At 44.0% G+C, this 13,928-nt stretch overlaps 1 protein-coding gene across 1 annotated transcript in view; it reads right to left on the bottom strand.

Annotated features, from left to right (window-relative positions):
- The window catches only part of LOC138487325 (uncharacterized), a 2,513,852-nt gene that overhangs the window by 2,339,584 nt on the left and 160,340 nt on the right, over window positions 1–13,928 (bottom strand). Inside the window, exon 10 of the mRNA XM_069613924.1 lies at window positions 11,996–12,190. Within this exon, the coding sequence (XP_069470025.1) occupies window positions 11,996–12,190 (195 nt within the window). The remainder of the gene's footprint in view (window positions 1–11,995; window positions 12,191–13,928) is intronic.

Raw genomic sequence — 13,928 nt, 5'->3', positions numbered from 1 at the left:
TCCCGAGACTAGCTGCCACTACCGCCATCAGCTTGGTGAAGACCCTCTGGGAGGAGGTCATCCCGAATGGCAGAACTCGAAACTGATAGTGAGAATTGCCAATCGCGAACCTTAGGTACTTCCTGTGCTTGAGATGGATCGGCACATGAAAGTAAGCATCCTAAAGGTTAAATGATACCAACCAGTCTTGGAGTTGAAGAGCCTGAAGTATCTGAGAAAGTGTGAACATCTTGAACTTGTCCTCCCTGAGGAACTTGTTCAAATTTCTCAAGTCTAAGGTGGGTCTCAATCCTCCATCTTTTTAGCTGCCGCTTTTGAGGACTTTCGTCCACCTTGCTGCCGAACAACCTCAAGCCGTCAAATGGCATGTTAAGTAGCCTGGCCTGCACATCAGATGCGAAGCCCGACTTCCTCAGCCACGCAAATCTGCGTAGCACTGTGCTAGATGCCATGGACCTACTGATGCTGTCAGCAGTGTCCAGTCCTGATTGAAGGTATTCCCGCATAGCCTCCTTTCCATCTTTGACAATCGCAAGAAAACCTCTCGCTCCTCGCCGTCAGGAATATATTCAGCCCCCACTGTCATACAATCCCACAGGGTGTATGTGAATCTTGCATGGGTGCAAGTCACATTCGTCGATTTTAAGGCCATGCTTCCCAAAGAGAAAATCTTGCGAGACCATGTATCAATCGGTATGCAGTGATAAAATTGCGGCAAAAATACTGCCTGTAAATAAAATCGTGGCAAAAATGCTGTGGTTTGACCCGCTAAAGGAGTACCCCATTACACCATTTAAAGGGAGCGGGAGTTGCAAGAGTGTCCACCACTCTCCTTGAATGGCATAAGGGGTCCAGTGGTTGCAGGGGTGTCCCCCTCATCCTTTACATGGATTGCAGCATCAAAACCACGGCATTTTTGCTGCAATATTTTGTGTTCACGCCCATTTTTGCCATGATTTCAACACATGGAACCGTATCAATCTTTTTGTCACCCCTATCTGGGGGAATTGTAGATTATGCCTTCTGTCTAGTGGATGTGGCTGCTTGGACCACTAAACTTTCAGGTGATAGATGTTTTGTTAAGTATTCAGGATCAGAAGAAGAAGGCCTGTTTTTGCTGGTGAATTTTCTATTTGCTGCAGGCCCTGATTCAGGGGCTTCCCATGCAACCATCATCTTCTTTTGCAAAACTATGTGAAAGGGAAGGACAGGATCCTTTTGAGGACCCTCAGAGAGAATGTCTGTCATATCATCCTGCTGGTAAGTAGGGGAACTTCTGTTCCAGCCCATGCATTCTGTCACCTTATTCATAAGTCTCCTATATCCTGAGTCTGCATGATCAGCAGACTCAGGTCTTACAAAATCCAACTCAGGAGACGTGTCCAGATCACTTGCCGTCTGTAGACATTCATACAGGTCAGCCATCTTAGAGTGAGGATCAACTTACTCCTTGGGAACATCTTTTGTCCCAAATATAACACCAGAAGGCAAGATCTCCTCTTCAGAGGATTGCTCTTCAAAAATGGAAGACATAGATCTGAAAAAATCCTGTCTAGACTCAGGATGAAATCTTCTACTTGGTGATTCAATGGGCATAGACCTTGGCTTCGACAAAGAAGTCGATTTGGGTGCCAAAATTAAGAGTTCACTTCGATAAAGGCGTAGATGGCGTCAATGTTATCGGCGCAAGCTTTGACAAAGTCGAAGGAGCCCTCGACATCGTCGAAGGAGCCCCTGATGAAAGCGTTGATGTGTGAACTGTCTACGCCTTTCATATTGGTGTCGAGTAGGCCTTCGACAGAGGCGTCGAGGATACCTTCGACACCGCCTCTAATGGCGGTTGGGCACTTGGTGTCATTCTGTCAGGGGTTGCCTCCGGTTAATGCACTGGTAGGCGTGATTTACTTTTTGAAAGAGGTATCCGAGAGGTTTCCCTCTATGACATCCTCAATGATTTTTCGTCAGAATTTGTTCGTTTGGTCTTTGACCTCCCTCTGTCACTTTTAGAATGAGCTGGGGCATGGTCCTCACAAGAATTCTTCAAGGGGGTCTGGGCCGCATTCTCAAAGATTCTCATCTTCATCAAGGCTCTAAAAGCCTCACACTTGTATGGGAATCATGTCTTGAAGGGCAGGTGATAACCCCTGTCTCAGATGACAAAGATGAGAAAGAGGGAGATCGGTGTTGCCTTTTCTTCGATCTTTTTGACAAAGAAGAGGATGATTTCCTCAACCGACTCCTCGATCTTGATTTCCTCGTTGAGATTTATCACTCGACTCCCCTGAGTCTTTCTTTTTCTCGAAGACGACTTTGAGGATTCTTCCCCCATCGCCAGTTTACCTCACCGTTTCTTAAGAGCTTTGTTGGTATTGCCTGAAAGGAACCGCATTCGTCAACCCGATGGTCCGGACACAAACACCAGAGGCAATTTCGATGGGGGTCGGTGATTGACATCTTCTTCCCGCATTTCTGACACTTTTTAAAGCCAGTTTTTGGCATGGAAAGATTCCACGAGGTAGACATAGTTCGAAGAACTGAAGCGCTGTTTCGTGACACGAAGGAGAAGCTATCGGAAAAACGGAACTGAAGCGAACAGGCGCGGCTCGAGCCCTTTATACTGCGGATGATGTTGACACTTGACAGCAACCTCTGAGGGACATCGACGACATGACCTCGAGCACAGCGCCCTCTGGTGGAGAGAATTTTTTTTCTGAAGCAGCAAAGCTGAAGATACTAATATCTAAGATGAGGAATACGTGGGAGGACACAATCCATTCAAAGTAATATGTTGGAAGGCAGTGAATAAAGATGCCTTAATGATCCAGTTTGTGTCTGCGCCTTATCTGAGAAAGGTGGCACTATGTGGGATGCTGGAACCATCAGCAGATGAATGCTGACATTGGTGACAAAGGTGCTATACGGGCCAGCGAGTGTTGTACGCTCTGGAAAGCGTGTCGTGCCCGACTGTATCAGAGCCGATGCACATGCTGAGACGTGTGTCGCGTTTGGCTGTGTCCTGATACGGTGCAGGTCCCAAACTTGCTGTATGCCTGGTTTACTCTCCTGCCAGGACCTTCTTGTTTGTTCAATTGGGTGCAGATCCCAGACTTGCTATATGCTTGGTTTGGCCTCCTGCCAGGACTTTCTTATTTCGTCACTTGGGTGTGGGTCCCAGACTCGCTATATGCCTGGTTTACTCTCCTGCCAAAACTTTAATTGGTACAGCATTCGGGAGCGGGTCCAGACTCGTACTTCTTAGCAGTAATCACATGCTCTTTTATATAGTTCAAAGATTCTTTAATGATACTTTTCATATATTGGGTCAGCAAACCCTTTTCTTTTTTCTGTTTGCCCAATGGCCCCCGGTATCCCAGCTCCCCTGTTCGGGATTACCAGGTTCATCAACGGTACACAACATCTGCCATAATGCGCCCCAGCATCCCAACCTCACTCTCTGGGCTCACCGGTTTCCGCAAGCTGCTTCGGTTTCCATCGCGTCTCACTGTTCTCACTACAGCTTGCTTGCCAGCTGGGAGGGTGTAACATCTGCTCTCCGGTTCCCGCTTTGCCTCTTTCGTCACCCGACAGCTCCTGCTGTCTGTGGCACAACCATGGTGAACCTTCCGGTTCCAGACTTCCCCGGACAGTACCTCCAGCAGCTTCTCCACTCCGCACTAGAGCCTGCTCTTCCTCTGTGTTCCGACCGACGTCGAGAGAAGTTAGCCTCCCTCTCTTTCCAGGTGTGATGTTTTTAAATGTCCCGGCACCTGTTAACCTTTTCCAACAACTAGAGTGCAGTGCTTCCTTTCTGGTTTTAGTGATCTTCTTTACTCCAGTCCTCTTCCTTGTTTCAGTGTTATCAAGCAAAGGGGAATGTAAATACAGTTGGCGATTGGTCATGACTGGAGGTTCTACACCCACACCACAGTATATCATACCAGAATTGGAAGGTAGCTGGGTGTTACAACAGGCTAAAGAAACAGGGACATGCCTGCCTTGACCTAGTGAGTCTACTCCCCCACCCTGAGAATTGCCCTCTTTCATCTGGTCCGGCCAGAGAGAGCCACCCCCAGGTTAAAGATCAGGAAGCATCTGCCTTTCCCTTGCCACATGAGGGGGATTTGTCCCCATAGAAGTAGTGATGACATCACCATACTCATCACAATGACAGTGGCCGTTCTCCCTGGATGTTTAAAGTTACAGGGGTTCGAGGATATACCTCGTGATCACCATGAAAACAAGTAATTTTGATTGGTTTTATGTAACTAACTTCATCTGCCTTTATTAAATCAGCTTGGATGGCAGTTTGTTATCTATCTAAGTCAGTTAAGGCAGATACCATGTGGCCATTGTCCCAAGCAAGTTCATGGACTTCAATGGCCTCTGTAGTGCCAAAGTAATTATTAACAGTTTCAAGTTCCATTTTCTCATACTTATCTTCCACCTCCCATTCTTCCACATCTAACCAACCAATCTCAATAGGTTCTTCCTTTGGTTGATTTCTCAGGCAAGCGTTGGCCATATGACCGCTGGCTCCACAAGAAAAACATAAGGGACTCACTGGAGGGAATACTTTCATTTCTTCTATACTAGGATTTTCCTTCAAGGGACTAGGAGGTTTTCTTTCTTCTCCTCTATCTCGCGGTCTCTTGAATACAGAGGTTTATATTGTTGGTCAAGGATATGTTTATTATATTTAACCAGGATTATCTTATTGTTCCCTTTTCCTTTAAGGACCTTCTCTCCTCTCTGCAAGGCTCGTATTTATTTAGTAGCTTCTGGATGAGCTTATGAAGTCTCAATAGCTGTTTTTAGAATGAGTATGTCCAACTGCAATACCGGACATTGTAGCTATGGTGGTACATTTACAAGTTTTTCTAGGGGGAGGGCTTCTATGACCTCTTCTAAAGTTTTTTTCCACAATCCACTAAGACATGGCATCCTGAATGTGGGCTCCGAATTCCAATGGGGTTTCATTGCGATTAAGTCTGGAAGCTCTATCTGTCTGTCAATAGACATGGTCAGTTTGACCCACCCACTCTAGGAGCCTGTGTTTTATTTCCTGGAATTAGTTCCTTGGGGATTTAGACTTTGGTAGGCTATCTGAAGTGCTCCTCTAAATAAAGGTACTAAATAGCAAGCTTTAATTTCCTCATCCCAATGGAACTGATTTGTCAAACTCTACAAATGTAAGAAAATAATTCCCAGATCTTCGCCCTCCTGATATAACTGTAAAACCATGTGTAGAAGAATAGGTCTCTGTTGATTCCTTATTAATTGGTCTAGACCCTCTTGATGTTTCCGTTCTGCCTCAATTTGATGGGTGACTAATTAATCCAAGAGGTTTCCTATCGTTTTTTTTATGGGTCAGGCCTTTTAGTGAAAGAGAACAATATGTGTCTACTCTTCACCCTCGAAACCGGGAGAATCGATGGCCTCTGAGATCTCTAGCGTTTGGCTAGTGCAAAAGGGTTTTGATTCTTGTTCTAAAGAAGTAGTTTTGGGCTTCCTTTGGTTGGATTTTATTCCCAATTAACTGATGTTAGGCCTTCCTTCTGCGTCTTTAACTTTCAGACCAATTTTTGATTCTGGTTCTATAGAATAGTCTGTTCATTTTTGTCCTGATGCTAGGAGATGTCCTTTGTATAGGGGATGTTGATTTTCTATTACAATGTGTAACTGTTCAGCAAGTATTTTCTTGATCGTGACTATGCAATCAGAAGCAGAAAACTCACAGCACACTGCAATTCCTTTGGACTCTTTTATTGTAAGGATTATTCCTCTGTAAATTCTTTTGAGCCCCATAGTTTATGTCAACTTGGTTAACACCCCACTCCTGTCATCATATGTAAGGGTGCAGAAGTAGACTCGGGACACAAAGGGGGCATGCTTGTTGGTAAAGACTTTTATTGAACTGAAAATAAGGAAAGACCCTACCTGTCCCTATAACTAGGAGGGGGTTCCCTACCTCAAACAAAACTAAGGATAAAGTATTTCTAAAAATGTTAATCAGCCAAAAACTAGCTCAAAACACCCTGTGAGGCTCAAAATGCATTGAAAGGTTCATCAGTCAAAAACCAGCTCAAAAACAAACAACAGGGCTCAAAACAGGCAGAGAGAATAAGAGAACAGCCAAAACCCAGTTTTAAAACACCTTGGAATGCACAGAATGCATTGATAGGTTCATCAGTCCAAACAAAGGCAGAAAACACGTCAGGAGGCTCGAATCAGGCTTGAAGTCCACTGCCCTATTTCCATCCCTTGCACTTCAACAGAAAACCTATAACTAAACTACACATTACTAATAACAGAATGACTCTCTTCTTTGGGATGTTTCAAGTAGTTCAAAGTTCCAAAATCCAAAACAATATTGAAAAGGTGTCTCCCTTCCCCAAGCGTTTCTCAGGTTCCCTTTACCATAAGTCTTTTTATCACAATTCTATCTTCTGCCAAGGGCTACGACTCCCTTCCACTGGTCTTCCTGTGATTTGTTCAAAATGGATATTAGGAAGGCGCTTCCCTTCTCCAAGCGTTCCTCATGTTCTCCTTGTCAATAGTCTTATTTATCACAGTTCTATCTCTTTCCAAAGGATAGAGCTCCCTTCCTCTGGTTTTTGCATCGTTTGTGCCAAAAGGGTGTTTGTCCCCCCTTTGGGCTACTCGTGACTTGTGCCAGAGAGTCTCTTTCCTAGGACTTCTCGCAAGTTGTGCCAGGGTTCTCTACCCCTGGTCTTCTTGCAACATATGGCAAAGGTTCTCTTCCCCTGGACCGCTCGTGCTTTGCTCCAAAGGTTTTTTTTCCTCTGTACTTCTCGTAACCTATGCCAAAGGTTCAACTTGATGATGTCTCTTAGCTAAGCCGGCTTCACTCTCCGCCAGGCCTCTCTTTCAGTTTCTTTGGGGCGCTGTTTCACCCCCTTCGTTCTCGAATTGTTGCTCTCTTCGGTCCCACTGGCACAAGGAAGATGGCTCTGTACCTCCTCCCAACCAGAGCGTATGTGGTCTCCCAGTGCCTTCCCGGTCCCCCTCTGCATACCTTTGTACTTGGTCTGTGAGGGTTCCGGTCCTCTGAAAATCTGGCAAGCTTCTGCGGCTTCCCCAGGGCTCTTGAGGTCTTCCTTCGGTTCTCAGCGGCTCCACCACACTGGCCTCTCGCCACACGCCGGGTCTCGCCTGGACAACTCAGGTGCTTGGATTCTGCCACCGGATGCCGGTTTCTCCCAAAACCAGGTAAGTCGTGGCTCTTCCCCGCCTTGTCGTTCTCTACCTTTATGCTCCAGGCGTTCGGGTCTGACTTGGACCTCACCACGGCACTCCGCTCTCCAGCGTAAAGCTGCACTGGGGCAAGAGAGACTTCGAGGAGAGTCCCTTGTCAGTTTTTATGTCCTGGTCTCTTCCTAGCTTCCAATAGGTAGCATGTTTGTATCGATTCTGCATAGGGCTCTGTATCGCTCTGCTCTTCTCCGTGGCAGTGCTTTGGGAGTCATCCACATTCACTCTTCCTTCACTCTTCCTCTTCATAGTCTCATCTGCATGTTATCCATAATTACTATGTATGAGGAAGCTAGTAGAAGCAAAAGCAGAAAGAGAGTATGGGGGCATCTGAGTCCTATATTTAGAGCTGGATTACTCATGTCTGACAGCATGATGGTGTGTATACCGCGTTCTCCCTTGTCAGTTCTCATTTCTTCCAGGGAGGGGGTCGCCCCCCAGGGGGACTATCGGATAGCAGCCTAATGGGAACAGTCCCCCGCCCGGGGAGAAGTGATAACATTTAGGGATTTGCCACATCAATGCATGTAAGATTTAAAGACACATAGTAGACAAATATCAGTGTTTACTTGAAGAACAATGCCCTTGTATCAAGGGCATTGTTGATACAAGGGCATCATGATGTTAAAACTTGCTCTTGAGCAATGGATTTATGCTTTTTATCTTCAGCACAGGTTATTGAAGTATGTGTGGCCCATTGTTTCTGGTTTGCGTGAAAAACAATCATTTGAAACATAGAAATAATGGTTTGCAATTTTAATGATATCTCATTCTCTTCACCACATTTTGAAGCATGATGTGGTAATATATATGAATTTGTTAATATCAGTTTTTGTTGGATTACATGTCTGATTTTAAAAAAATACTATGATCCCACTAAAGTTTTCATGACAATCATGGCAAATGTTTATTTAGAACCTTAACTCATGAACAGATGAATGTAAAAATGCATGGATGAATGAAATAATGCACACATTATCAGAGGCGCTGCTAGAGGGGCTAGGGGGCAATAGCCTGGGTCTTTTGGTTGTAGACCCGGATAAAATCTCAGGGTCTACAACCAAAAGGCTAGCTAACCCTGAGTCCCGACAATCCCGACATTAGTGTAGCCCCAGATCTTTTCCAGACCTAGAAACATCCCTTCTATCACAATTGGAACAGTACTCACAATTGTCCGTAACAGCAGATTAGTAAAGAGGTTCTGATGCAGTGGGTGTGTCCCCCAAGATGTTCAGAGGCCAGAAACTGGACTCAGTGCACCCCGGGGGGCAGCACCCTTGGAAAACCCTCTTGGGGAAGAAAACCCAAAGTCAATTCCTGGAAGATGGTGAGTCCAACCAAAGTCCAATGGTTATGTTGTAGAATAACGGTAAGTTCAGCAGGCTGCAAGGGATGATTGGATCCAGGAGTAGAGCAAGAAGATGTAGTCCTGCTCGGTTTGGCGGAAGTGTAAACACATGCAGGTAAGAGTGGCAGACACTGGAATGAGCCCGGCAGGACTCCAGGCTGGATCGTAGCCAGACCGCAATGGAGAAGAGGAAGAGGAAGGAACGAAGGAGGAATAATAGAAGAAAGTGAAAGGAAACAAAAAAGATTGGGAGGATCCGAAAACAGAAGTAACAGAGAAGGTGGAAGAATAAGAATTCAGAATGCAAAGGCAGAAGGATAATCCTTCAAGAAAGTAAACAGACCAGAAGGTGCAAGGAGCGCGAAAGGAAGGTTAGAGAGTACTTTGAAAAGTATCAGGAAGCAAGTTGGCTAGAAAGCAGAGGAAAACACAGGCAAAGCGCTGTGCAGCAAACAGAAGCGAAGCATCTTACCTAACCATAGAGATGAAAGATATAGAACGGTAAGATGCGGTCGCCATGTTGTAAAAAGACTAGAGCTGCAAGCGGTTTGTGTAGATGACGCCAAGAAGGTGCCATCTTGAGTTCGATTGTTGGTAACGTGAATGACACTTTCTCCAGGAATGTTGAGTTGAATTCCTGACACCTTCATATTATTATCAATGTAATAACTTTCTAAGATGAGGAATACGTGGGAGGACACAATCCATTCGAAGAACAGGTTACTTACCAACTGTAACGTTCTTTCGACTCGATGTTCCTCAACGTATTCCTCATCAACCCTCCCAACCTAGCCCGCAGTACAGTTTACGTGTCTTTACACTCAATGTTCCTTGAGGGCTTACCGTCTAAGGGGTACGCCTTAACTACTCATCTTTGAAAACTATATGAAAAAACAGAACTGAAGCCAACAGGCGTGGCTCGAGCCTTTTATACTACAGATGAGGACGACGCTCAACGGCGGCCTCCAAGGGACATCGACGCCGCAACCTTGAGCACAGTGCCCTCTGGTGGAGAAATATTTTTTTCCGAAGCAGCAAAGCTGAAGATATTGAATATCTATCTAAGATGAGGAATACGTGGGAGGACACAATCCATTCAAAATAATGGTTTGCAATTTTAATGATATCTCATTCTCTTCACCACATTTTGAAGCATGATGTGGTGATGTATATGAATTTGTTAATATCAGTTTTTGTTGGATTACATGTATGATTTTTTTTTAAAATACTATGATTGCACTAAAGTTTTCATGACAATCATGGTAAATGTTTATTTAGAACCTTAACTCATGAACAGATGAATGTACGAATGCATGGATGAATGAAATAATGCACATATTATTATCAATGTAATTACGTTCTCTTTCTAGTAAAGTTTCTACCAATTCCAAATGTATGGTTGAGTAGTTTATATGCTGGAAAAGGGATTTGATCAACATTGCACATGCAGCACATCTTGCAAGCTCGGGAGGATAGCTCTGGGGCAACGTACACGCCTTTGAAGAAAGACAGCGCAGAGCAACACGGGTTTGATCCCTGGGTCCGCGCTTAGAAACCTCTGGGTATTAAGCACGTTATAAATAACCTATCATATCATGCGGGAAATCAAGGTAATGAAATCAAGGTTTGAGCTGACACCAACTACAGGTATGAGAGAAAACATTTGGCAGAGTAAGTCAATTATCCACAGCGCTTGTACAGAACAGAATAAAGTAGCACAGGGCTGCGGGTGTCTGGGGGGTATGGGTATACTGCCAGTATACTACCACGGTAGAGACACAGTTGAAACAAAAAAGTCCCAGTCGCTCTGCACCAAGAAAATTGCAGAGTAGAAATTGTAGTCTGGAATTTATTTTAGGTGGAAGGACAGCCTGACAAGTGTTTCGAGCTTCAGCTAGCTCTTCATCTGAGGCTTGACTTGAGAGTTCATAATATCCAATTAGAGACGGCACGCAGGTTGCCAAATAGAAGTTGGACTCGATTGCTTCTCAATTGCGGTATCATCTGAACAGAAACAAAAGCACAACACAATTTCAGGGCAAAGCAATAGAGTCAAACTTCTATTTGGCAACCTGCTTGCCTTCTCTAATTGGGTATTATGAACTCTCAAGTCAAGCCTCAGATGAAGAGCTAGCTTAAGCTCGAAACAGGTGTCAGGCCGTCCTTCCACCTAAAATAAATTCCAGACTACAATTTCTACCCAGCAATTTTCTTGGCGCAGTGTGACTGGCCTTTTTTGTTTCAACTACAGTTATGGTTAGTAAGAAATTATGAGCAGATCACACTTGCACAAAATATATACCAACCTACAATATTTAAATGTTTAACTTAATGTACAACCATATTGGGAACCTATTTAGATGATCATCTGGGCTTCCAGCAATGTTTCATGTTGACTTTTTTATTCCTGACTTTCAATGGGTACCAAAGAAGAATGGCTTACATCTTACTGTTGACAAAGAAAAGTTAATGGGCCTTATTATGGGTTTGCCGTTATCCTGCTAGTAAATCTGGTGGGATACCGTCAGACGGTAATACCGTTACCGGAACTTGGAATAACCGAATTATCAGCATATTCCAAGTGCCAACAACGGTGGTAATTCCCCCCTTTCCATGGATTTGCTGGCATTACCAGCAATGGTAATACCGGTGCCAGTAATACTGCATTCCTAGGTGGTGGGGTGCCGGAATGACCGGCAGCTCGTAAATCCAGCCACCCCACCCACAAATTTGTAGTATGCCGGTCCGGAAACGTGCCGGGGAACGGAACTACCAGCACATTATCTGCAGATCGGCATACTTATAATGAGGCCCAATATCTACATACATATCTGATCACCCTACTTCAATTTGGAATATACATTTACTTATATGAGTCAATTGCCCTCATTACGAGTCTGCCAGTAACTTTTTCTGGCAGACTCGCATTTCCCGTATCCGCAACCTGATATCCCGGTTAATACCGGGATATTACGGGCAGCGGAGGAACAGTAAGTTCCCATTCCCATGATAGGACTCCATGGGAATGTTAACCCTGAAGCAACGACACTGTTAATAATGGTGCCAGTGCTTCAGTGAAAACTCTGCCGGTAGGGGCCAGAACTACTGGCAGGTCAGGCCTGCTGGTAGTTTGAGGCCCCTACCGGCAGACTTGTAGTTTGCCGGTCCGGAAAAGTTGCCAGTAACCGTTGATACAAGCATTTTTTTCCAGACCAGCTAACTTGTAATGAGGGCCCATGTGTTTATAATAGATTGTCATAAAATTCATGAAATGTATCTTTAGCTGCACTCCCACCTGCAAAGCAACTGCTGATCACATAAGAAACGTGTCTGCATGTTTTACCTGCAGTATACCATAATTATGCTATTACTGACCTCTCCATGAACATGTTCATATGTTGGAAGCACTTAGCGCTGTGTAGTGGCCAAGGCGAATCTAACCATTCATCATCATTCTCTTTCTCTCTTCCCTCTTTATTTTTATTGGGTGGCCATTCTCTCCAAGTGAACTTTGCGGCCAGCGGCCCGTACATTTTCACATTCCATAAAGTGTCAGTAGGTTTCTTTGAACTGTCGAGAAAAAAAAAGAATGATCAAAATCAGACCCTCACAAATTCACTGTTCCTGCTAAGATCCATTTAGTTTCACAATTAGATTGTTCACATGGTGTTTGAGAATTGGCTGCAGTGAGCAGGGTAGACGGATTAACGCCAACCTTTTGAAGGGGATCACTCATTCTCTGATTGCAAACATCCTTTAAAAAGAAGAGTTAATAACATGCAGGTTAAACTTTTCTTCAGCGGCTAGGGAAAATAACAAGAAAAGTTAAATAACTATGCAAGTTGATAGTACATTGCTTATAATGATTGAAAACTTTCATCGGTGGCTAACCATCTTGCCGCAAAAAGGCTTTTGGCTGTTGAATGTATCCATGCATATTTTATAACAACAAAGCCACACGAGAACAGATCCCTGAGTGCTGGACAACATACTCAATAAAACAAATCATTTAATGTTAGAGAGCATTTTAAAATCTTAATAACCAACACATAACATGGAGAGTAAAGAGGAAAGAGAATGCTGCTAAGAAACAAACACGTTTTTAAAATGGGGCTTTATCCTATTCAGAACATTGATAGCAAAGGTGTTGTTTTTATCACTAGATCGATCTCATTTCAAGCCCTAGGGCCAATGTAAGTGAATGAAAACCTGGTCTTAGATTTCCAAAAGCTCCTGATGCCCAAATGCACACCTGCACACCTGCAATCTGCAGAATCCCGACTTTGCCCTTTTTATTTGTTTAATTGGGGCATGTCCCCATTTTACCTCCCTTTACTACTCATCGCCTCTAGTCTCTGCCCCTAAATTGTAAAATATCTTAATTCGCTCTATTCCCCCTGATGTTTGAGGCACAGTTGATATTTTGGCCAAATGTGCTTAGGGCAATTCTGATCAAATAATGCACATTCCTGATATTTCATGTCAAGGAAACTGCAGAAGTCCACCCTGATGTTTTAAATAATTAGCCAAATGACTACATACCTGTGTTTGTGAAAGCCAGGCAACTGATTAAACCTCTTAGAAAAATACACTGGTGTGTCCTTTCGAGTGCCTTGCTGTTGTTGATTTCTCAGAATTCACTTGTAGGTCATAAGGCTTAGCCTTTAACTGGACGCTATCCCAAGTATCAGCCTCATGCACTGTGGCGACATGGAATGATGAGACTGAACAAGTGGTGTCATAATTATTGCTATAAACCTTTATTGTAACACAATTATAACCTATCTGACCCTGACTCTTAACAGGGTTTACCTATCTAAACTAAAGAAACTCTGGCAAGTGTCAGGAAGTCCGGGGAAGTAAAAAAGAAAAAGGCACTGTCCTGGTCAGAGTCCCTAATCTATTCCTATCTCTACAATACCCCTTAGTCCAAAAAGAACACAGTCTTCTTCCAATCCAGGAGAATGACTTCCTTATCCGGGATTCAAAGCCTTTCAACAAACTGATAGTTCATAAAAGCTCAAACAAAATGTTGGCACACAAAATTCTATAGGATTTCCAAGGGCCTGGAAGAATGACTCCCTTCTTCTAGCTGATTCAACAAAATTTGGCGTAGACTTTAACCCAGTTGGTGTTTCTCTAGACGAGTTTCCAAACAGTCTAATTTCTTGTTTATCTTTGCGGGTTCCCACTGGGATGAGGAAGATGTTCCTATCATTACTTTTGACTTATCAGTTTCACTCTTTTGTGGAACTGTCCAGGGCGCTTTGAAACAAAGTGGTTCACTACTTTGTTATTCTCTTTACGG

The sequence above is a fragment of the Ambystoma mexicanum genome, chromosome 9 (genome assembly GCF_040938575.1).
Source record: "Ambystoma mexicanum isolate Mex_15411 chromosome 9, UKY_AmexF1_1, whole genome shotgun sequence".
Taxonomy (NCBI): Eukaryota; Metazoa; Chordata; class Amphibia; order Caudata; family Ambystomatidae; genus Ambystoma; species Ambystoma mexicanum.
Note: the sequence above shows the minus strand (reverse complement) of the source record. Positions and strands in the feature narration are given on the sequence as shown.